The sequence below is a fragment of the Bacillus rossius genome, chromosome 3, assembly GCF_032445375.1.
Source record: "Bacillus rossius redtenbacheri isolate Brsri chromosome 3, Brsri_v3, whole genome shotgun sequence".
Taxonomy (NCBI): domain Eukaryota; kingdom Metazoa; phylum Arthropoda; class Insecta; order Phasmatodea; family Bacillidae; genus Bacillus; species Bacillus rossius.
The window spans coordinates 23,271,680-23,296,750 of record NC_086332.1 but is presented as its reverse complement, the minus strand read 5'-3'; the positions used below and the strand labels follow the sequence as shown (position 1 = coordinate 23,296,750).

The following is a 25,071-nucleotide window of genomic DNA, read 5'->3' as shown; positions in this document are numbered from 1 at the left end:
GTGTGGATTGTCGCGCGTGTTGTAGTGGTGTGGCTGTAAAATGTTACGTACCCCGGGGAAGGGAAAATTAATTAGGTGATGATGGATTTACGGAACTAGCTTTTTTAATTCAAAATCCCATGCCTTTCCGAAACGCGGCCGGCACTGGAGGTGAAGCCTGCCAGGCGGGTCTCGCCCTTCAGACATAGGGAGTCAGCCCTAACAACACAGGCAGTGAATCTCCCGGGAGCCAAAACCTACACCTGCGTGCTTCGGACCATTTTGAATTAGCTAGGAGAGAGAAAAATGCAGAGAATGTAAGAAATTTAATTTGCTATTATTAAGTGGTGAGCTAGAAGTGTATTTTATTGTTATGATTCAAAATCCCCCGCCTTTCCGAAACGCGGCCGGCATTGGAGGTGAAACCTACCAGGCGGACCGCGCCCTTCAGACATAAGGAGTCAGCCCTAACATCACAGGCAGTGAACCCGAGGGGGCCGCACATACCTGCGTGCTTTGGACCATTTTGAATCGAAAGAAGTGGAGTTAATGATGCTGAAGTTATTTTGTAGCTTGTATTTATTTATTTTTATTGTTGTTATTATATATAGAAATTATAATTGTTTCACAATTCAAAATCCCATGCCTTTCCGAAACGCGGCCGGCACTGGAGGTGAAGCCTGCCAGGCGGGTCTCGCCCTTCAGGCATAGGGAGTCAGCCCTAACAACACAGGCAGTGAATCTCCCGGGAGCCAAAACCTACACCTGCGTGCTTCGGACCATTTTGAATTGTATAGGCCGTGTAAACTTTAAACTTTAAACTGTAGGCTCTGCGCGGTGTGAACACGCCCGGAGCTGGAATGCGACTGCCTTGGTGTCGGGAGAAAAAACAGTTTTGTTTGGGGGCCCCCAGCGCCCCGACCAATCAGAGAGCTTCTAGGCCTGTGATTGGCCGGGGCCCCGAAAGCCCCCGCACGAGGTGTTCGGAGAGCTATTTTATGTAATTTAAAATTTATTGAAGACTTTTTTTAAAAACTGAATCCATGTCGCTTTTGTTTTGTAATAATTATTGTTTTAATTTAATCGAGGTTTTTTATGTTTTCGTTGCTCGGACGGGTCGTAAATCGCTATTGAATTTATCAGTGCGTTTTCGTGCTGTGGTAAATTTAGGTACATTTTATTATTATTCTTTGATATTATTTCGCGGATGTACGGAATTTTAAGTGCGTTGTGAATAGTTTCGTTACTCGTAAATCTGTTACAGTCTAAAATGGCCCTTAGGAAATTATTCTGTTTAACTTGTAGCCGATTTATATGGTGATTTGCAGCATAGCCCCAGACCTCGCAACCATATAGCAACTGCGGGCGTACAATTTGAGTGTAAAGTTGGAGTTTTTTCCTGCGTGGTAAATTAGGTGCTTTTAACATTGGGTACAGGCTTCTTAAGGATCCTGTTGCAATGTTTGTTGCTCGAGTAATGTGTTTGCTCCATAGTAATGTCCTGTCTAGCGTGAGTCCTAGATATTTTGTCTGTGAAACATTAGGAATAGGTTGGTGAAAAATTTCTAGTTCCCTGTCTGGTCTGCCTCTACGTTTTGAAATTACAAGCGTGGTTGATTTAGCTGCATTAATTTTAATTCGCCACCGAGTGTAGTATTGCTCAAGTGCAGTTAGCTGCCTTTGGACGCATACCATGGCATATCTTAGGTTACCAGATTGTTTAATTATGGCTGTATCATCCGCATACATCTGTACGTAGGCGTTTGCATGCGGTATGTCGGCTGTGTAAATATTATAGAAGAAAGGAGAGAGTGGGGAGCCTTGTGGCACTCCAGCTGTAAGTTCGCGAGTAGTCGATTTAGCCCCGTCCAGAGCAACATAAAAGTTACGACGCCATAGATAGTGGGCCACCAGGTATATATATGTGTCTGGAAAATTGAAGTTTATTAATTTTTGAATAAGACCCGGAATCCAGACTTTGTCGAATGCTTTTTCTGCGTCGAGCATTGTCATTACTGTGTAGGCTTTAGATGGGTTATTAAATCCGTCGGTAGCATCTTCAACGATTTTAATTAAGGGGTGGATTGTTGAGTGACCTTTCCTGAAACCAAACTGAATGTCTGGAATCACGTCGTGTTCCTCTGCGTGTGTTTGAAGGCGCGAGAGTAAGGCTTTTTCAAAAATTTTACTCATACTGTTTAGAAGACTTATAGGTCGCCTGTTTTCTGGGATGGCTGGGTTTTTCCCTGGTTTAGGAATTGTGATTATTTTTGCAAGTTTCCAGGAATCGGGGTAAGTTTTGTGTGTTAGTATTGCGTTGAATATCGCCAGTAAATATTCGAGTGCCTCTAGAGGGAGTTTTTTAAGTGTTTCGTAATTTATTGCGTCCGTGCCGCCTGATTTGTTGTTCGGACTGGCTTTAATTAGCTTTAAAAGTTCCCTTAACGTTATGGGTTCAGGAACAGACTGCGTGCCTGTTTGTAAAAAGTTATTTACCGCCTGTGTTGTTGTTAAAGTGAAGTTTCTGTCATTTACGTCTGTGTTCGGGGAGAATTGTTTCTCCAGTAGGTCTGCGACTGCGTTGGCCTTGTCTTCTGCGATGTATTTAGCCCCGGTGGCTGTTATAATAGCTGGGGTTGAAATAAATTTTTTGTTGCCGCGGAGCCTGCGAGATAGTTTCCACATTTCCTGCGGTTTTGTGGCTACTTCGTTTATTAAGTTTCCGAATTGATTTATTTTTTCCTGTTTTAATTTGCGCTGTACGAGATTATTCAGTCTGTTGTATTCGTTTCTGGCTTCTGTTGTGCGGAGCCTTTGTGCTCTGTTTCTGGCTTGCCGCCTAAGAGAAATGTAATAATCCAGATCGGGGTAGTGTGTTCGAGTGAACTGCCTTTTTGTTTCAAAGCGAGAGTGTTTTTTAATGGCATTTTTTACTGTGTCCGTGAAAAGTTTTACGTGTGGATTTATTTCCTCGGGTGAATTTATTTCGGGGGGCTGATTTAGGGTGTCTATAAGTTCTATCTTAAACCCGTCCCAATCTGTAATCTTTAGTTTATTATTAAAGAGTTGTATGTTGGATGTAGCATTAAAAGTTATTTGTGTTAGCACCGGTAAATGATCGGAGTTTAGTTCATCTAAGGTTTCTGTATTTATCTGAGCGTTTGGAATGTTGGTTAGGGCTATGTCTAAAATTTCTGGGGTGCCACCATTTACTGGATAGCATGTCGGGGAGTCAGGCGCAATAATGATGTAGTTTCCTGCAACCGCGTGGCCGTGTAGAATGTTCCCGTTGGCGTTTGTTTGGGTGCAGCCCCAGTCAGTGTGTTTGCTGTTTAAGTCTCCTGCTATAAAAAATTGATCTTCGACTTCCATTAATTTATTGAGGTCCTGTGGTGTGAGTGGGTCTTGTGGCGTCTTGTATACCGCGGACATGCAAACATGCGAATTATTATTACGGACGTTTATGCTGGTGGCCTCAATGTGTTGTAGTCCATTTATTGTTATCGGGTGGTGGTGAATTCCGTGTTTTATTAGTATGGCTGTACCGCCGCCGTGGAGTGCGGGGCGGTCTGTTCTGTATATTGTGTAGCCGCATATGTACGCTCGCATGTGTGGTTTTAGAAAAGTTTCAGAGATGAAAGCGACATCGATTCCGTATACAAAAAGTAACTGTTCCAGTTCATATATTTTATTTTGGAGGCCGTGTGCATTGAAAATTAGGACCTGTAAAAGCTTCCCCGGGTTCTGTGCCATTTTAAGGTGTAGCGAGATTCAGGATTGCGGATAGTAAGATCATCTGTCGCTTCGATGCGTCTGTTTCAGCTCGGATGGCGGCGTAGTGTGGCGAGAGTGTAGCAATGAGCTGTGAGAAATTGCAGAGTTTCAGAATCTCTGCCAGCTCGAATAGATCACCGATGGTGTTACCTTCTACTCTGTTCTGCGCTGGAGTGTGTGTGGTGCGTGGTTCCTTCACGGCTTGCGAATATTTACGCTCCGATCGTGTCAGCTCGGTGGTTGTTGTTTGCGGCTGTGTCTGTGGCTTGTTGACCACCTGGGCGCGCGGCTGTGCGTGAGCGGGGCGGGTGGGGGGGAACTCCACCTGGCTGTGCGTGGCTGGCGGTTGTTGTTTTGTCTGCGCCTGTGTCTGCACGGATTGTCGCTGTGACCTACTCGTGACCATTTTCAAAAATACTGGACACTGCTTCCATGCTGCAGTGTGTCCCCGCACTTTACAGTTAAAGCAGAATTTATCTGCGTCGTCAGCTTTCGGGCAGTCCTTTCGGGTGTGATTTTCGCCACACCTGACGCATCGCGGTGGCTTACTGCAGCGAGTGTGGGTGTGATCAAATTCACCACAGCGCTTGCACTGGGCGATGTCTTGTGGGCGGGCCTGGTATTTTTGAATAGTCACTGTCGTATAGTGATGTGTACGAACGGCGAGAATGTTGACGTCAGAGGCCGCGACTGTCGCGCAGAAAGTTCCCGACCTAAATCGTTGTTGCTGCCCTGTGGCGTCTGACCGGGTGACTTCGAAATTACGCACGTCATGAACTACGAATCCCTTCTCCGTCAGTTCCGCGGCAATGTCGGCCTCGACGACCTCCGGGTACAATCCCTTAATAACGACCTTTGTGTTGCGCTCGTCGGGATGCGCAAACGTGTGGTGGTAGATGTTGTGGCCTTTCAGGTATGAGAGAGCTTGAGAGTAGCCCTCTCTGTTCTCAAATGTCAGTCGCAGCTCTCTCCTGCGCGTGATCGTGTTCCTGAACGCGATTCTGTGTGTGTTCAGGAAAGTTGCGATCTCCTTGAGCTTCGCAACTTCCCTGACCATTATCGGTACACCCCTGTACCGTGTGCCGGCCGCGGTTGTGGTCTGTGGTTGTGCACTTGTCTGTGGTTGTGTGTCGGCAGGCAAATTTGCCAGCACGCCGTAGCTGTTCTGCAGCGGGATTGCGGATGTCGCTGCTGTGTGTTGTTGTGCGGAGCCGCGCCTCGAAATCCGCGCGTCCTCACTGTTCGCCAGTACCGTCTCCCGACGCCTACCGAGTGATGTGCTCCGGTTTCCCCTCAAGGCCTTTTTACCCGAGACCTGTTGGAAGTCGATCTCATCGTCAGCGCGTTCGCGTTTGGCGTTAGCCTGTTGGGTTTCCATGGCCTGTTCGTGTGTTGTTGTACTCGTACTCGCCATGATCCCTGTCCCTGTCGCGGTTCCGATTCGCGGGCTATCCGACCCGCCGGGTCGCCTAATACCTGAAGCAGTGGTGGCTGACAAACACTGATATGAACAGCGAAGCTAGGCCTTAGAGAGGCTGTCCTCTCTGCACCACTGCCTGGTGCGAGATGTTGGATGCAAAATTAAGGTATTTAGTTAAGGTATTTAACTACATGGTGCACAGCCAATGGGGAGACAGCTCGTCTGTCATTGGCTGAGCAAGATGTAGCCCTTTCTCTGATAAATACCCTCATTTTCCAGCCCCTTCTCATTCTTTACCGCGTGCTGGTCGGAGAAGGGTCAGCCTCTCTCTTTGCCTAGCCTGGCGTTCCTAAAAAGGAAGCTCAGGTCAGTGGCCAGTGCGTAAGGTGCTAGGTCGTTAGCTAGTTAGGACGCGGCGAACAGATAGGAATACCACGCTAGTTAGGTCGGACGATACGCCTGCTTTTTTCAAGGCGGGGCACCTACTTGCGATGAGTAGTAGCGACGAGGAGATGGAGGTCGGCACCGCGACGAAGCGCATGCATGAGGGCAGCGACTCAGAGACTGAACACTCTGTTCAGTCTAAAAAACCGTCAGGGCTCCAGCCCACCACAACCGAGGACGACAACAGTGGCTTCACCACTGTTGAGCGTAGACAACGCAGGCGTAATAGCGATGCGTCACAAGCGGTACCGACACCGCAACAACGGACACCGACTGACGAGGCTCCGCGCTACAAACGCGTACCATTCGTAATCCGCAACAGTCAGGCAATCGGCAGCTTGGGCCCTGCCTTCGCGCGACTCGGCATCAAAAACCGAATGACGCTGACGAAGCGTCAAGAAGTGCGCATAACTTTTGATGGCAAATTGGACCAAGACAAAGCGACCGCTTGGTTTAAGGCAAACGATGTGCCTTTCCACACTTTCTCCCAGCCCAGCGAGCGAGGGGAAAAAGTAGTGATAAAGAATTTGAGTAAATTCACGCCGGTTGATGCGATTTCTGAGGAGCTCACCGCGCTCGGGTTTAAAGTAAATTTCATCAAACAGCTCAGTCGGCGGCTAACAGACCGCAACTCAGGGCAAGAGTTTTTCGAGCCAACACCGTCATTCGTGGTGTGCGTGGCACCTAGCGCGCACGACATCTACGCCGTCAAACAACTATACTACACAAGTGGTATAAAGATTGAGCGGTACACGACTCGCGCGGAAGACGTCCCGCTCTGTAAGAGGTGTAGTTCCTTCGGACACACCACCGGAAACTGTTCAGAAGTACCTAAATGCATCAGGTGCGCGGGTTCGCATCCCCGCAGCGAATGCCCAGTCCCAGAGGAGGCACCAAAGGTGTGCTCGAACTGTAAAGAGACAGGCCACACCGCGGCCTGGCGACAGTGCCCCGCGTTTTTGAAGATCGTAGAGTCGCGGAGACAGGCCGCCGCGGAACAGGCAGCACAGAAAGCTGCGCGCACAGCCTCGCGAGCACAGCCGGCCGCACCGACGCGGGAAAGTTTCCCCCCTCCCCCCGCGTCCACCAGGGAACACGTGCACCGGGCAACAACAACAACAACAGAGCGCAGTCCGCGAAACGCACGGCCCAGCGAGCAGGCCAGCCAACCGGGCATAAATCAAACACAGGCAGTAGCTTCCACGTCATACGCGGCAGCTACGTCAGGCGTAAGCGCACCACGGCGCACGGCAACGGAAATCGTGCAGGCTCGCGTCGAGAAGAGCCAGCAGCATAGAACAGAAACCGCGCCAGAAGCACAGCCAAATAATATCACTAGCCTCGCGGAACTCGCAGAGATCTTGCGCATGTGCGATTATTGGAATTTAGTAAAGGCACTCGAACCGTATTACGCACGCATCCGCTCCACCGAGAGCATTAAATACCGCCAAACCATTCTATTGGAAGCACTCGCGACAGTGCTCCAGTAAATGGCAGTAAACATGGGGAAAACACTACAACTCCTATACTTTAATGCATGTGGTCTCCGCCTTCGGTCGTACGAGTTGGAACAGTGCCTTGTAATATATGGGATTGATGTGGCATTCATTACCGAGACTCACCTATCACCGCATCATCGATTTAATATTTGTGGTTACACCACTTACCGCACTGACCGCGCCACTCGTGGGGGCGGCACAGCCATATTAATTAAACACGGGATTCATCACCATCCGATAGAAATAACTGGCTTAGAGCACCTAGAGGCCACCAGCATAAATATTCGTAATAAAAATGCGCATGTCTGCATGTCGGCAGTATATAAACCCCCAGATAAGCCACTACTTTCTAGGGATTTAAATAAATTAATTAATCCACAGCAACACTTTTTCATCGCAGGCGATTTAAACAGCAAAAACGAAGACTGGGGATGCAAAAATACTAACCCAGCAGGCAGAAAATTATTAGATCATTCGGTAGCAAATAATTACGAAATTTTGCTCCAGGCTCGCCAACTTGCTATCCAACGAATGGTGGCATGCCTGACATATTAGATATAGCTCTTACAAACATACCAGGTGCGCAGGTTATTTCAGAAAAATTAGATGAGCTTGACTCAGACCATTTTCCGGTACTTATTCAATTAACTTTTAATGCTCAATTTTGCGCAGCGATATTTAGCCGCACTTTTGGTATTCCCGACTGGGACAAATTTCGCGAAGACCTGGAATTAACTTTTACAGAAACTCCAGCGATAGACACAGCAGATGAGCTCGAAACTCACGTAAAACTTTTCACCGATACAATTACAGACGTGCGCAAAAAACACACGAAAATCGTGAATAAAAGAGAATTTACGCGAATAAATTACCCAGATGTAGACATGCTAATCGTTTTAAAACGGCAGGCGCGCAACACTTATCAACGAACGAGAACACCGCAAGCTAGGACTGAATACAATCGCCTTAAAGCTCAAGTCTCGCGAAAACTTAAAGATTTAAAAATAGAAAAATACGGAAACTTAATAACAGAGTGCGCAACTCAACCTCGGCAAATGTGGCGGCTCACACGCAATTTACGAGGGAAAAATAAATTTATCTCCACACCGGCCATTGTTACAAACGCGGGCATTAATATGACGCGATAGATAAAGCAAATGCTATAGCAGACATTTTTGAAAAACAATTTTCACCAAACGAGGACATAAACGAGCCTCAGTTTACTAGGACCACGACAGTAGCTGTTAATAACTATTTACAAATCGTTCCACAAGCCGAGCCGGAACTCGTAACAATTAAAGAGCTCTTAGAAGCTATTCACTCGCGACCAAAAAATAAAGCAGGCGGACCTGACGGAATAAATTTTGATACTTTAAAGAAATTATCATTTCAGGCTATACAATACTTTCTTAAAATAATAAATGCTATTTTTATTCTTAAATCCTACCCAGCGTCATGGAAACTAGCTAAAGTTATCACCATTCCGAAACCGGGAAAAAAAATGCGTCACTACCACAAAACAGGCGACCTATTAGCCTCCTAAATAGCATGAGTAAAATTTTCGAAAAAATTTTACTCAAACGACTTCAACACCATTCGGACGAACACGAAGTCATTCCAGATAACCAATTTGGTTTTAGAAGGGGCCACTCTACCTCTCACCCCCTAATTAAGCTCATTGAAAAGGCCACTGACGGTTTTAACTCACGAGCGAAATTTACTGTCGCAACGATGCTAGACGCGGAAAAAGCTTTCGACAAAGTTTGGATACCTGGCTTAATTCAAAAATTAATTACATTTAACTTTCCAGACACGTATATTCATCTGGTGGCCCACTATTTATGGCGTCGAAAATTTTTTGTATCAATAGAGGGGGCGAAATCATCCACTCGGGAGCTGACAGCAGGTGTGCCGCAGGGGTCCCCACTCTCACCCTTTTTCTATAATGTTTACACAGCCGACATCCCGCGGGAACATGCCCACGTGCAATTATATGCAGACGACACTGCAATAATATATCAATCCCCGAATTTGAAGTTTGCTTTAACCAAAGTTCAGAGGCAGCTTACCTCACTCGAACAATGGTACACTCGCTGGCGCATTAAAATAAATGGAGCCAAGTCCACAACTTTAATTTTAACAAAAAAATACACCGCCCCCGACCGCGAATTAAAAATTTTTAATCAAGCCATACCATTTGTTAAATCGGCTAGATATTTAGGTTTAACTCTAGATACCAGGCTCACCTGGAAAGTTCACACCACTAAGGTGACACAGTTTGCGCGAGGCACTTTGCGCAGCCTATACTCAATGTTTAAGGCCCCCCAATTTCCTAGAAAGAAAAAATTACAGCTGTATTTACAAATAGTTCGCCCTCAATTATTATATGCTTGCGAAATCTGGGGCTATGCAGCAAAATGCCATATCGATAAAGTACAGGTCACTCAAAATAAATTTCTTAGAGCCATTGCAGATTGCGGCTGGTACACCAGCACACTAGAAGTACACCAGCTACTCAAAGTAGAATATGTAGAGGAATATATAAAACGGCAAAACAGGTCTTTTTATGGCCAGCTCCCTGAACATGCCAATACTTATATGAATTCACTTCCGGACTACGACCCAGCTGCACAGCGACAGTTTAAAAAACCGCGACTTGCCTAAGCCAGGTTATACTAGAATCCACACATCCCATGTACGCAGGGCAACTTAGCAAACATAGCAGACGTTTCTCTCTGGCCCCGATGTGCCTGTCTACGTCCTGCGGTGCAAATAATCAACATTGGACTAGCCAATGATTGACATGCCCAGGACTCGTAAATATTGCGTCAACACTACTTTTGGCCCAGCGGGGCTCTATTTTATTGCGTCAACACTACCTTTGACCCAGCGGGGCTCTAATTATAAACCAGCGACAACTCGACCGCAGGCCCAAATTCCTTTAATTACCAAATCTTTCCTTCCCCCACCTCCTCCACTAGTCCTTGCTAGTTGTTTTCCCCAGCCATTATTAATTAATTCATTAATGTAACTTTCATTTTCTTGCTAATTCGAAATGGTCCGAAGCATGCAGGTGTAGGTTTTGACCCATGCAGCGGTCCACTGCCTGTGTGTTAGGGCTGACTCCGTATGCCTGAAGGGCGAGACCCGCCTGGCAGGCTTCACCTCCAGTGCCGGCCGCGTTTCGGAAGGCATGGGTTTTTGAATTGCGACAAAAAAAAAAAAAAAAACTGGACGAGGGCATCTCTCTGCTCGAACAATAATAGAATAGGATGACATTCATTTACTAATTTCACTCTCTATTTTTCAGGTTTAGACGACAACAGCCTGGGGGCTAACTACAGCAATACTGGTTTAGCCTAACTTTGACCGAACTATACTGGAACGCAATAGTTCGGTCCTTAAGGCGGCCAGGTGTTTACTAATCTATGTAATTTCTCCTACACATCGGTAAACTTACACGATGATATGCCTGCTTGGTCAGCCGGGTATGTGCGGCCTTGGAGCTATACACTACACTCACACAACGAAATTAATTAGGCCATTTTTGCGCACACTCCACACGCCTCTAAATACAGACATCACGACACTCTCATGCATCAGTTAGCCAACTAACTGAGGGGAAAGGGTGACCTCCCCCCGCCTGACACCTACACTATTAAAAATAGAGCCAAGCAACATGCGACAGCTATTTTACTTCTTCTGGACCGTGAGCCACCTTTAATCTTAAAATCACACACATCGCGCCCCGCCGACGTTTCCAATGATTCGATCAAAGTGACGGGGTTGCACTATTTATATTGGCGACCACATAGCGAGTTATGGGAACGTAATAGTTCCCGGTATCGCTGTCACACGCTCCCGGCCGAGCATATGAGGAAACGGCGGCAGCCCCTTCTCAGTCGCACCTGTGTTTCCGTACCATGTGCGTCTCTGCCTGAGGACGGGAGCAGATAGCAGTTCCCGAAACGTCGCTTGTTTCTGTTTAGGTAAAACTATTGTATTTGTTTGTTTTTTCGTTTTGTCATGTTTTTTGTCTCGCTTCAACTGTTGTGCTGAATTATTTTGGGTTTCAATATTTTTGTGTTGTCATCATTTGTGGGGATTTTTTCGTTCTCTTAGTACATTTTTCTTTGTTTTTTCTTTGTTTGCTGACCATATTCCTGTTTCGGAATATTTTGTGGTGTTCATATCCTTGTTGACAACAGCAATTGTTTGCTTAATTTTGTGTGTTTTTTGTATCTTTTTTTTGAGTATTTTTATTTTTATTTATTTATTTTATTTATTAGTTTTTCTTCAACAGAAAAAGTTCTTAGCAATGGCGTATGTCCAAAAACTTACATCAAGTCATGCACTCCCATTGCACAAATCTTTTAAAGATAACATAGACCTGAAGTATTACTGAAGTGTTAAATTGGGATGGAGTTGCAGCAAAATAATGACAGGAACTGGGAGTACTCAAAACTAATCCTTGGCAAAAAAAAAGTGCCTATTGCACTACCTCACGAAAATTCTTGTTGTTTAAGTTCCCAGCCTGTGAGGGCTTTAAATGTGTGATTGGAGGTTTGTGGTCTAGTCTTTGAGCCAAGTATGGTTGATTAGAACTTATAATGTTGCGAATTTGTATAATTTTTACCTACAAGTTAACAGTGAGTGTTGGTGAGTGGTTAATAATGTTTTATAGGAGAGTGTTTGGTTGAAACTTGTTGGTTAATGGCGTGTCACAGGGACCGAGTTGGTGTTTCCTGCATGCGTTGTTAATGGCACGGGTGTGAGCAAGACTTTCCAGATTTTATACCGCAATGAAGAAATACTACTGGATGATGTAATTATGTTCCGTGCCCACATTCTAGTGGATAGTCACAAGGTACCGTGTTAGTGAATAAGCTAGACTTTTCGCATGCTGGGTTGACATAGGTAACAATGGAAGCTTTAGTGTTTTTATTACTATCCACATAATCCGCTTTATTAATTGAGAAATATTTTTGATATTTATTTTGCATTGATTTTTAAGAATTTTCTTTCAGTTTTTAAAATCATTCTTATGTGATACCAAAACATTCACATTTGAAAAGTTTTCTTAATTTACAATTCTCACAAAATTATTACTATTCTTTTAATGTGTAATATTTTATTTAATTGTAAAGTTACACATTTTGTGGGTTTATTAATATCTTATTTTTCATAAATATTTTGATTAATTTTCCAACACAACAGCAAATATCCAATGACCTATTATAAAAAAAAACACTTGTGCTAGTACTTTTGGTTCAGCTAAAAGGTCCCAAATTTATGTACACATTGTTTAGTTTCACCTGACCCTTATGATACAGTATCAGTGTGACTTGAATTATGGACTGTTTTGCCACGAAAAAAGCCTACTTTTGTAAGTATGATTAAGATACGGTAGTAATGTTAAGCAGCAGGATTTCAATTTGTCAATAACACCATTAGGTTTTGAAGTAAGTAGTGTCATCCCGGCAGTGAAAGTTTTCCATAAACCAAACAAATATCCTGGTCACCACAAAGTTAAATACATAATTATAATGATATAGCCTGGTACATATAGAGAAGAATTTCCAATCAAGAAAGTATTGCTTACGCTGCTTTGTGTGTGGTCTGTGTAAATCATGGCTTAAGATGCTTGGCTTTCTTTCAAACATGTTGTTCAGTTCAGTTTTGGCCAGTGACGACAATGCTATGCAGTGCAGGTTTGTGGTGTATTTGGAGGAGGTGGCGGTGTGGTTGCTCAGATAGAGGACACCCTGGAGCGAGCAGACTTCTCCCTGCTGGTGGAGCTGTGGTTCACGGACCAGAGCTTTGGGCCGGAGCAGCACAGCAGCATAGCGTGCGTGTCGAGCCGGCTGCTGCAGCTGCACTTCTCGCCCACCAAGGGCCTGCACTACCACCTGCCCGTGCTGTTCGACTACTTCCACCTGGCGGCCGTCACGCTCACCATCCACGCCAGCCTCGTGGCCCTGCACCAGCCCTACATCAAGTGAGCACTCTGCACCCGCCTCCTGCCTCGGGCGCATCGAGTGCCTGGTTGCACACGTGCACCGGTCTGAACATGAGTTGCCTGATTGCAAGTGCACATGAGCAGGGGCGCAACAACGGGGGGGGGGGGGGGGGGGGGGGGGAAGTTTTTGCCCCCCCCCCCCCCCCCTCTGAAACCTTGAAGTGGGGGCAAACAGGGGCAAAGAAAGTGCTGTGTAATCAATTTTTAGATGATAAAACTGCTTAAATAGCACCATTTTCCACCTTGAAATACAAATTTTCCCGGGGGAGGACCCCCCCGGACACCCCGCTTCATTATGGGGGATCGATGATTCTTTATAAAAAGGTATATTGCCCCCCCCCCCCCCCCCCCCCCTTTGGAAATTAAGTTGTTGCGCCCCTGCACATGAGTGTGTGCATGCTTGCGTGCATCAGAGTGAGTGATGAGTGTTGTGTGTGCGAGTGCATGTGCGAACAAGTGCTTGCATGAGTGAGTGCAGCAGGTGTGTGGGCACGTGTCTGTGTGAATGAGTGACTGATGTTTAGTGCATGTTTTTGTGTGTGCACAATCATGTGTGTGTGTTGGGTTTGATACCTATCAGCACTGCAATCGGGTAGTTTGTCGAATCAAAACTTCCAGAGGCACTACCTGTCCAGATAGCAACACCGAAAACTGACAAGGCATGCTACGTCAAGAGATCATAAATGGTTTGGGTGGTACGGTCCTTCCTATGTAGCTCACACTGCCCAGTCATACTACATGGCATCAAAAAGAATATGTAGCTCAAGTTTTGTTTGAGTTATTTAGGTAGTATATAACGGTTTCAAACACAAAAGTCATGGAGGAGGAATGACTACTATAAAATTAACTAATTATTGTGAAATAGTTTGGACAGCATTATTTTGAAAATGTTTAATTGAATGCTTACAGAAGGAAACAAATATGCAAAGTTATATGAAAATCAGTAAAGCATTCTAAATTATTACATAGCCTGTATGCTAAGCATACAGGTCTCCTGTACCTATCGCTTTAGTAAATGTTCAGAATTGATTGTGTTGTACATTTACTTTACGTTTGATGATTTACATTAAGTTTTACCACTGAAAAAATTTATTTTGCAGGCTTAAGCAGTTAATTTTATAGTTATCTGATATACCTGTTTATTTAGTTGTAAAGTTTGTTCTTGATAATGTTGAACTAGGAGTAGCTACAGTATACATCTGTTAATTTTCTCAACTTTTATTTAGAAATTGAGGCTTATTAACTGGCAAAACTTATTAAAAGGGTACATACATTTTAATAGGTCAAGTGCTAAATTTTTAAAACTTATTATTATGCAGGAAATTTTATTGAGATTTTCTATAGGTAGGGTTTAACTGTAGTCATAGCTTAGCTTTGAAGAAATGTTAACATGTATAAAGTTGAACACACAAATAGTTTTTTTTTATAGGTAGATTGATCCCCCCCCCCCCCCCAAAAAAAAAAAAAATCAGTACCATTCTGTTGTTTTTGTCACAGAAACTGTTTAGTTCTCCTCAGATCTTCAAATTTTATTATAAACTCTCTTGAAGACTTTCAGAGAAGGCATAGTATGTGAAAGAACTTATGTTGGGTAAGATAAGTGGTTGAGTTGGGGCATGATCTTTGTCCAGATAAATCTAGTTTCTTATCCTGCATGTAAACTATGCAGGAAAATTTTGTGATAGGTGCATGTTTGTGTGGTGAATATCACATGTGATTGTTAGCATTTTAAGTGATGTATGTGTTGCATTTATAGTGTTATGTTTTCTTCCCTGCTGCATGTTCAGGAAAAGCATCTTGCACTATGTGCAAAGCTGGTGAGTGAATCAGAATGCACATAAACACATCTGTGGCTGCATGCAGTCTGGAGGTAGAAAAGAGATCTGTCCTAAGTATTTCATTGGACCAGAATTTACGCAGTAATCAATGTACCAATAATTAGTTCATAAGAAAATTTTGTGAATACTTATTTAATTTTGCTGTTAAGTTATGCTTCCCCATGTGAAATAACTGTGTGGCATTTTAATTTATGAAATAGTTATTGTTAAGCAGATTTTATAGCTGAATTTTTTTATGTTATTCAAGATTTTATTTTATGGTGATCCATCATCCTTTAAGTAAAATTATCTTTTCACAATGGTCAGTATAAGCATAGTTAAAATATATAATAATTAGGCAACACCACAAAGCCATATATGACAGAAAGTGTGGATTAAAGGATTTATTGTAATGAACTGAAGGAGTGTTTGTTATTGGCTGAAAAAATTGGCTTTTTCAAAGGCACAATGCATTCATTGGTAAGGAAAAGAGGGAGGTGGTAGGTGGTAGCCCTTGCTGTGGGGTTTCTACTTGCTCTTTTCTTGACTGTAGCTTATGTCATGTAACTTGTATCAAATTTGACGTTTTCAAAAGTAGTGGCAATGGTCTACATATCCTTCTGCCACTGTTGTTCTGTCAACAGCGTTTGTAAACAACTTTGTGTGGTTGCTTTGCAAGTGACAGTTGGGAAATGGGTGTCACTGGTTCTACTTTTGAGATATGTTAAATTCGAGACAAACTACTTGTCTTAGACTTTAGTAGGTCTTGTAAAGTACAGTCATGATGGTAAGAGTAAATTATTTTGGCTAATGTCCACTTGGTTATGTAATTAAGTGCAATTAACACCAGCCACTTCAAATTATATGTCACACATGAGTCTGGGATACAATCATTAATCTGGTGATCGGGGATTATTAGGTGGGTTCAGTGACTATATGGGTAGTCTCTACAGACCTCTGGGAACTCGAGAAAATGTTACCTTTTTATTGTTTGTGATTTGTGCAATGTTACTGGATTGCTTGTGATTCAATACTTCTAAAGCTAAAGTTTTCTAATTTGGCTCCATAAAAATTGTGGCTCAATTGCAAGAATTGTACAACAAGTTATAATTATAATGTGTGAATATTTGCCTTTTTCAGAATGAATCCATAACTTTTACCTGTCTTGGGGATCAGTTATGACTTATTATTGTGGCAATAAAATAATTTTATTACCAAATGGCTTCAAATCCCAATAATAAAATTGCTTTTAAATAATGACAATCTGTTTGTTTGAATTTGCCTAAACTTCACACGTTATAATGTTTTACCCACTCTCATCAACATTTCTGACATAGTGTTTAGGTTGGTAGTATATTCATATTTTACTGTGTAACTTCATTTTTTAGGCATTAAGGATGCACAATAGTTTCGGGCAGGATAGCCCAATTAATTAAATACAGTTTTATTTATTACCTAATATGTACACTGTTCATTAAGTTCTGTAATTTTTATATAGTCTGTCCACAAATTAATCACTCTCTCACTAAGTCTACAGTTTAATTTCCTCACTGGAGCTCGGCTTTGACAGTGACTCTCCCTACTGATCATTTCTTACTGCTCGCCTCTCTCAAGACACTGCCCCGCACTACTCTCTCGCCTGACACACACCCACCACAGTCCCAGATGCACCAGTCTTTGCACACAAGGTCCGCCGTTGCCATCCTCTTTTGTTCACCAAAGGGTCACTCACCCTCTTCACTTCACTCCTCTCACACGTTGCTCTGAGAATCTGCCGGCATCGCCACCAGCATCACACACACACACACAAACGTCCCTGTGTCGCCACCGGTCTCTGTCATTCTCACACTACTCGCTGCAGGCCAGCCTCCGTCTTAAATACTTGCCAAGTCCTGATCTGTAAAGGTCTCGTAACCCTCTGAAGTGTCGCTCATCGGAATTCCCCACTTGACACACGAAAGCTTCGAGAACGATGGCATTCTAGTTACGCCACTTCTGGGACGTACCGAACCCTCGAGAGCAGCAGAGAATTCTCCAAGTTCAGTGGGAAAGCGCTGGGGGAAAAGGATTGGAGGTAGTGGGGACCTGTTCCTAATGAGATTAACACAGAGAGATTGGCGCTACCTGTCCGGGAGGTGGGGCCATGTTGGAAAGAAAGGAAGGTGTTACTGCTTTCCATTTCATTTACATCTTGCGTAAACCTTTGTTATTGTTGGTGCATAATCGTGTGTGCTATATGTAGTTAAAATGCCAAACTGTGCAGTTTATAGATGTCACAATCACTATAAAAAACTAAATATTCTGGAATAATATATTTCTCGTTTCCAAAGAATGAATGTATTGTAGTAAAGGTGTGAACACATGCAAAAGAAAAGACTCATTGTGTGTTAGCAGAGGTAAATTTAAACAATTGAGGTTTTTACGTACACATGTTTCTTTTTATAGAAATATTATTTCTTTAATTGTTTTGAATTTACAACTTTAGGTTATATTTACCTGGAGGGATGTATTTTTGTTAAATATTTAGTAATTATGTGTAGTAATAAAGTTGCTAATGATAAAATGTTTATTCACAAAATGGATTTATGAAAAATACAATATGAACTAGATATTTATATAATTCCGAACTTAAATCAGTAGTTTTAAAATTTTTTGTGTGTTCTGGCATCTGCGAAGAACTACAAAACATATTTTAAATCCCAGTTTTAATATTTTTGTTTAAATGAATTTTTTATAGTCTTTGAAAAAGGTAAATTTTTATTTCATTATGATACATATTTAACTTGATCATGTGAGTGCCAAAAATGCCCACATCTGTCTGTTTGCATACTTCTTCTAAAGTACACATTGGATTTTGATGCAGTTTTGACCATTATTTAGAGAATTTTTGCCAGAAGGTTTAATTGTGTAATTTACATAAATTTTAAGTTTAAGGATAGTAGAGAATAGATGTTTTGTGAGCAAGTCGTAAAATTACGCTTTTTAGGGTTTACGCTGTCACTTACATGACTGATACATGAAATAAAGGTAATACACAATTGTACATCTTAAAAATTAATAGAGAAAGCATTAAGCATTGAGTGCTTTTCACATGGACAGCTATATGTAGCCTTTTTGGGTGTTACTTCTAAACAAAATCTGTTTTGTGTTGTATCAGGAGAAAAAAGCGGTCAACATTGTTTCCAAAGATAAAATCTGAGTGAGCACATAAATGCAATTTGGTGGTGAATGTCAGCAGCCATAATCCAGTATAAAAAAACAACAGAATATGAGCTGTTTGATTGGTGCTGGATGGCAGACTGTCTAACAATAGAATTCCCGATTTAGGATATTACACTGCGTGTAGTCATTTTTTTAAAATAAAATAAAAAGTTTTGTGTATGTGTGTTTCCTTTTTTAAAACAAAACCAAATCCAAAAAATTTGTCCTATGAATACAGGTCATATGATTACATTACTATTTACAGGAACAAGAGAACCAGAATTTACTGTAACATTTGTTGCAACTTGGAAAAATTATTTTGATGTTATAATTTCACCAGATAAATAGCTTTTTTTATTTTGGTAGTGGAATGAATGGAAGACGTGTGTTACGTGTTGCAGCACGCCCCGAAGCGCTAAGCCATGGTTGGGCACGTCGCAGAAGTTGAACTTCAGACAGCCCCAGTCCACCATGGAGACTGTGTTCTTTGGCAATCTGGTGAGTGCAGCAGATAAAGAAACTGTAAGAAATTCACTCATCTTGTTGCGATGTGCTGGTGATTCTGTGATATTGAGATGAGCCAGCATGCAGGTGTATGCTATTGTATGCCGGCGACTGTAGTGGTGGGAACACTTGTGTCGCGCGCCCAGAACAGCACCAAGTGCGTCAGCTCGGGGGCGCGGCTGGCGCACGCGCGCCACGTGCACCAGGAGGTGTGCAGCATCCTGCTGGCCTCGTTCGAGACGCTGCAGGCCCGCCTGCAGGAGTACACCAAGCTGCTGCCGTCGTGGCAGCAGCTCCGGCCGGAGACTGCCGACTGCTTCCAGCGCTTCAGCAACCTCAGCGACCTGGCCAAGGTGAGTCTGCCCACCGCCCGTGCCAATCCCGGTTTTTTTCTGTTTTTTTTTCTTCATTTTATAAAATTAGTAGAGACCGGAAAAATTCGCGAATTCATTTCGTGATAGGCTAAAATTAAAATAATTGTATCTTAGGGCTGTCTCTGCTATTGGCTCACGACTCAACCTGGATGACTCTGGGCCAATGAGAAACACCCGACCAAAGCTGTATCGAATCACAGGCTGCTACGTTGGGATGTCTCACAAGACAGCAGCCGAAGAGTGGGTGACATTTGACCGTTTGTACGTTGAACAATGGAGTTCATCCTACAGGTGATTGAACCCGCGAATTTTTCCGGTCCCTACAAATTAGTCATAAATGTGGAATATTTTTCTCATAAAATTTTATCTTGCAGGGAAATATTTTTTTACCACGCTTCACAGGGAGCCCAAGAAAAATTTATTTAAAATACAGTAAAATAGAAAAGAGAGAAATAAGTATAGTACTATATTAGGGAAATGTAAAATGAAAAAAAATATATTTAAAAACTTGGCAATTAAACCGGTTAGATTTTAAAGTTTGAAAATTTTGTTGATCTGACCAATTATATACTTAAAAATACTGCTTTATTTTAAATTTAAATCATAATCAGGTATTATTTGTTAGCTTCATAGATGTGTCTTTTTTTTTAATTAATTGTTTTTTATGAATGATTTCATGTTGTATCTATTTTCACAAATAATAAAAAATAATTATTTGACTTGTGAATATGAAATTATTCAAAAATGCCGAATATTGAATATTTTTAGCATACTTGCAGACCCCTACCATTTGGTAACATTAGGGTCACAACAGTTGAGCAGTCAGATCACCCTCCACTCCAAGGCAGTCCCAGTTACATTCTCAGCCCGGTTCAACCCATGATTTTTCACAAGTGGGAAACTTGGCAGACAGCCGCATTATCATTAATCTTCCATTTTTATATCCTTATTTCTCACTGTCTCTAATGACCCTGGTCGACAAGTTGTTAAGCTCTAATTTATTAAGTAACTTGTGCAATAAACAATACTGTGCACCATTGGTATAATTCTTCATTGTGAGTGACTAAGCATAGTGATGTGTGTACCTATGTTACACCTGAAGCCATTATGCAACATTTCTATACAGCCTCTTACATGGCTATCACATAAAAAGCTCAACTGGCAAGATTTTTTTTTTTTTTAATGCAAGGTATACTAAATTGGCTAGGATTTCTGTTGTTTACTCACTTCTGTGGGACGTTCAGCAGTGACTGTGTGATATAGTTATGCTCCATATTACTCTGCTTCTGTAAAGATTGTCTACTCTAGTTTTCATACGAAAGAAGGATTGTGATATAATGAATTTCATACAATTCGTACAAAAAAAAAAGAGAGCTTTGAAATTAACAGTTATGCAAATGTATTTTGCAGTAAAATGCTACTGTCAAGTTTTGAGTTGGTTATATATAGATTTTATTTTACTGCATTAATGCACACATTTGACACGTGCAGACTGTTTTATTTATAATGTTACGAGAGGGAAAAACTGGTTCCTAAGGATAGACCATTTAATTTTATACATTTTTATTTGCTACTAATATTTACATTACTAATTAAAACACCATCTGTTTATAAATCACTAAGTATCTGTCCAGTCCACAGTTCACACTTCTCATTGGAGCTAGGCTAAACAGTGGTCCGTCCCTTATCTCGCACCTGTCCACACACACTGTCTCTCACCACTCAGTCACACACGTACGGTCCCGTCGCTCTGCGTCTGTGCCACTCACTGAATTCACACTTAACTGAATTCTCCTGTTGGAACTGCTGCAGAGGTCTGTGTCGCCACTTTTATCTCTATTGGCTATCTTTCGGGAATGGACTGGAGTGGTTGTGACGTGTTGCGTCATTTTGCGCCGACACGACATTTGAAGCATCAAGAACAGCGGTGCGTTATTCAAGCCACTCCCATGGTGATCTCAGTAAGCCCGCGGGATTCCCAGACCGCTAAGGGATGGATAACAGGGCTAAGGAAGAAGGGGGCGGGGAGAGGTGAGGCCGGGCTGCCCTAATCTCCAAAGGTATGCGCGCGTGACGTCAGTGGCCGTCAAAGCCTTGCCTCCCACGTTTGTAACAGTATGAAACCACCTCTGTTTTATTCCTAGTGGTTGAAGTTATTTTGGTAAAGCGGATATATTGTGAAACTTTTAATAACTTTTCTACCTATAACATTTTTCTTGTTTAAAATATTATGGTACTTCCGTTTGTTTTCTATTACTAGTTAATGCATAATAGTATTGTATTCATTTCTAAACTATTCATGTATATAAATCTGAGAGTCTTGGGTTTCTTAAGAAATAACGTGTGAACATGTCACCACAATGTAAATGGCACAGGTTTTTCAAAATTAGTTTGTTTAGTGTTTGCCTGTATGAAGAAGGCCTGCATGAAGCTTGGATTGAGCAAATCAAATTGAACCTCTTTTTAATATTTGATTTGACTTAGCTAGTAAATTTGCTATTCATTTTCTATGAAGCTTCAGATGATCATAACTAAAGAAAAGAGTTGTTTAGGTTGGTATGATCAGCTACATTAATATGACAAAACCTTTTAACATTGTTAATTTTTACATTTTGCAGTTATTTTCCCAGGTTTTTGAAGGTATATTTGTCTTTTAAATAGCTGTTAAACATTCCCTAACGTTAGGTTTGTGCGGATTTTTGATTACAATTAGGACTTGACCTCGAATACTATCACTTCAAAATAAATAATATTTTTTCCTTAAATATTTGACATAGCATACCTCGTGAGTTTGTCGTATACCAACGTTCCTGTTGAGGTTAAGTCAATTGTGTGATATAAAACCTTTTTTAACCCCTTAACATATATATTATGGCTAGATATATGTGTCTAAAAAAACAATTTTTTAAATTTGGTTTTTTTGCAGTAATCTATTGTTTTTAATATGCAAATAAACGTACCACATGTAAAACATGCGTTTTTACATTTTTTTACAAAATTATGTAATTTTTAATGCACACTGTTTTACTAACCCGAGTATACTCGTCATTGTTGAAATATATGTAAATACATTATAAATATTTATGGAATATAATTAAATAGATAAATATTTAGATAAAAAACATTTAACACAAATTGGAAGTTATTGTAACAACATTAGTAATGTTCAGCATGGTTAGAATTATTTCTCAAAAGTAGTTATCTGAAAATCACATTTATGCAGCAATATATTTTATCTATTCAATATGCAAATGGACATACTACACAAAATACATTAAAATGTCACGTTTATCACACCATCATGTCATTTTGAATGGACACTGGTTTACTAACCCGTGTATACTCGTCAGTGCTAATATTCACTAAGATTACTAAAAGTATTTATAACATTAGCCAGATATAGTATAAGCTTACATAGAAACCAATGAAATAACTTTTGCAACATACCATATTTCTTTTACAAAATTACATCTACTTTTATAAAATTGCCTGAATAACATGAAAAACAAAATATGTACATATGATATGTAAATGTTGTCAGTCCGAATAGATCTTCGTATAAAAATTTACCTCACAAGGTTTGTACAGTATACACTAATTGCAATAGCTGAACATTCACAAATACACAAAAAATCATTGTAATGTCAAGGATGTCATTCTTTACAAAAAACAAAGTTTTTATGTGAGACATTCAGTTTTTTTTTTCACAGCACAATAAATAAAGAATGTTTATTTGAATACAGTAGCTGAATAATGTCACGAGTCTGTATTTACATTTGTGAAGTTATTCTTGAATGCATTTCACTCTGACTGTAAGCCTAACTAATTTCTGCCTAAATGTCTGCTGTTGTATGATAAACTCTGAAGCACGGCACTACACACAGTGGCACACCACAGTCTTCACACATGTACCGTGTTTCACGCCGTATTTTTTTCCCCCGTGCATCTGTCACCCTGCTGCACATTGCACACTGGCGTGTAGGATTGCTTTTTTTGTCAGTTGGCGGAATCGTAGCTGGAAAGTGACGTTCAGTCATTCTCAGTGGATTCGTTGATTTTCCAGGCCTACCTCGTCCTGGCGACATTGTTGGCTTGTGAAACTGTTCAATCAAATTTTTGACAACAGCCTCTCTGTACTCCAAATGTGACTGCTTCCCTCCCAACTTTGAATTTAACAAAAATGAATTCCATATTGCTAGGTCCACTAAATGGAAAAAAATCTTCTTATAGTATTTTTTCCCCCTCTTCCTGGGTACTGCATAGTCTGTTGTGCGCTGGTCAACAATGTCCACACCTCCCATTGTACTGTTGTAATCTAACACAACTTGTGGTTTTATGTGCTGTTGTCCATAGATTGTAACACTTTTCATTTCATAATTGTGGATTGTAGACAACATTGTGACTGGTTTTTTGTCCATCCACTTCAATGCCAATAGTTTCCCTCTTTGGAAAGCCATGACACTGCCTTTTGGCAATTTTGTTTCCGCAATTCTGGTGGCATTTCTTTTCTTGTCGTTTTCACAGTCCCATAAGAATCGGTTCGATGTGATAGCAACATATCTGATAGCTGTGGTAAGGTATAAAAATTATCAGTAATGACACAATAACCTTTCCCAAGAAGAGGTTTCACTAATGACATAACTACTTGTGACGACATTGGCAAGCCTTTGTATTCATCATCAAAATTGGTTCCTCGTCCAGTGTAAATTACGAAGGAATATACATATCCACTTGACGATTCACATAACATGAATGACTTTATTCCGAACCGTGCCCTTTTGAGAGGTAAGTACTGTTTCCAACCTAGACGCCCTTTATATAACACAAGGCTTTCATCTACTGTGACATCTTTTTCTGGAGTGTAAAGTTCAGAAAATTTATTTTGCAAATAATATATATAGGCCATATTTTGTTCAGTTTAGGGTTTGGATGGGTGGCTGCATCATATGACTCATTATCCACAAAATGAAGAAACTGTTTCAGCTGAACAAATCTGCGAAATGGCATGGTTTTCCTAAAAAATGGTGTGTCAAATATTGAGTTCTTAGCCCAGTACATTTGATATGTAGGTTTTTTGACTATGCTTTGAGCCACAACTAGTGCAAGAAAAACATAGATTTCCTCTTTGTTTGTTGGTTTCCATTTTGTTTGAGGATGTGTTTGAATGTACTGTGATGCAAAACGGTTCGTTTCTGTAGCTATGAGTTCAGCCAAATCATTATCAAAAAATAAGAGAAAATAACGAAGAAAATTATCATCAACATTTACATTTACATTGACGCCTGGTTTACCTGTAAATGGGTATCTTGGAGGAGAGATAGTTGGCAAACTACAGTTTACCTCACACCACATTCTGCCAGATATCTCTTCACTACCTGATTCTTCTGAGCTTGAAATGTCATTATAATTGTCGCTACTATCAGATTCCGATTCATCAAGATCACTCACGTCGCTTCCTTCACTGTCGGAAACACTCATTTTGAACACATTCTATTATTCACATTACAGTAATGTCGACACCTCAGCTAAAATATATAAACATTGGCGGGAACATCATAAATTCATAATAGTACTATTAGAGACATCTAATGTACAATTGTTCAAACACAAACGGCGAACGCGTGTAAGTAGGCTACCGTGATGGATCGAATCTGCCCTGACATCTAGTGGGTAACATAAAACTACTGGAAGTCTGTTTCAAAGGCTGAAAATACCTACCGCGACATCTAGCGAGAGCTCATGTAACTCATTCGAGAAAACTCGAAATAATATAATCAGACGCACGTTTTTGTTAGTCAGACGAGTAAATTCGGGTTAATAATTACGTGCCAAATGTAAAAAAATGAATATACTTGGGTTAATATGTTAAGGGGTTAATGAATCTTCATAATCAAAAACATGAACAATAATCAATGTTTTAAACATGCAACCTGAAAACAAAGTCTCTTTCACTTCTGTCTTGCTAAACAGTAATGGAAAAATCATGTAAATGATTAAAAACACAGCATATTTGTCATTTAAAAATTGAAAACACAATATT

The 25,071-nt window shown here is 41.2% G+C and overlaps 1 protein-coding gene across 9 annotated transcripts in view; it reads left to right on the top strand.

The window, feature by feature from the left end:
• The window catches only part of LOC134530343 (protein FAM135A), a 110,047-nt gene that overhangs the window by 31,849 nt on the left and 53,127 nt on the right, over positions 1-25,071 (top strand). For 7 of the 9 annotated variants that reach the window (XM_063365090.1, XM_063365087.1, XM_063365086.1 and 4 more), the window contains 4 exons: positions 11,844-11,983; positions 12,870-13,114; positions 18,555-18,651; positions 18,804-19,010. In XM_063365090.1, the coding sequence (XP_063221160.1) occupies positions 11,844-11,983; positions 12,870-13,114; positions 18,555-18,651; positions 18,804-19,010 (689 nt within the window). Of the gene's footprint in view, positions 1-5,049; positions 5,340-11,843; positions 11,984-12,869; positions 13,115-18,554; positions 18,652-18,774; positions 19,011-25,071 lie in introns of those variants that run through there. The other 2 variants (XM_063365094.1, XM_063365095.1) reach the window with 2 other exon arrangements.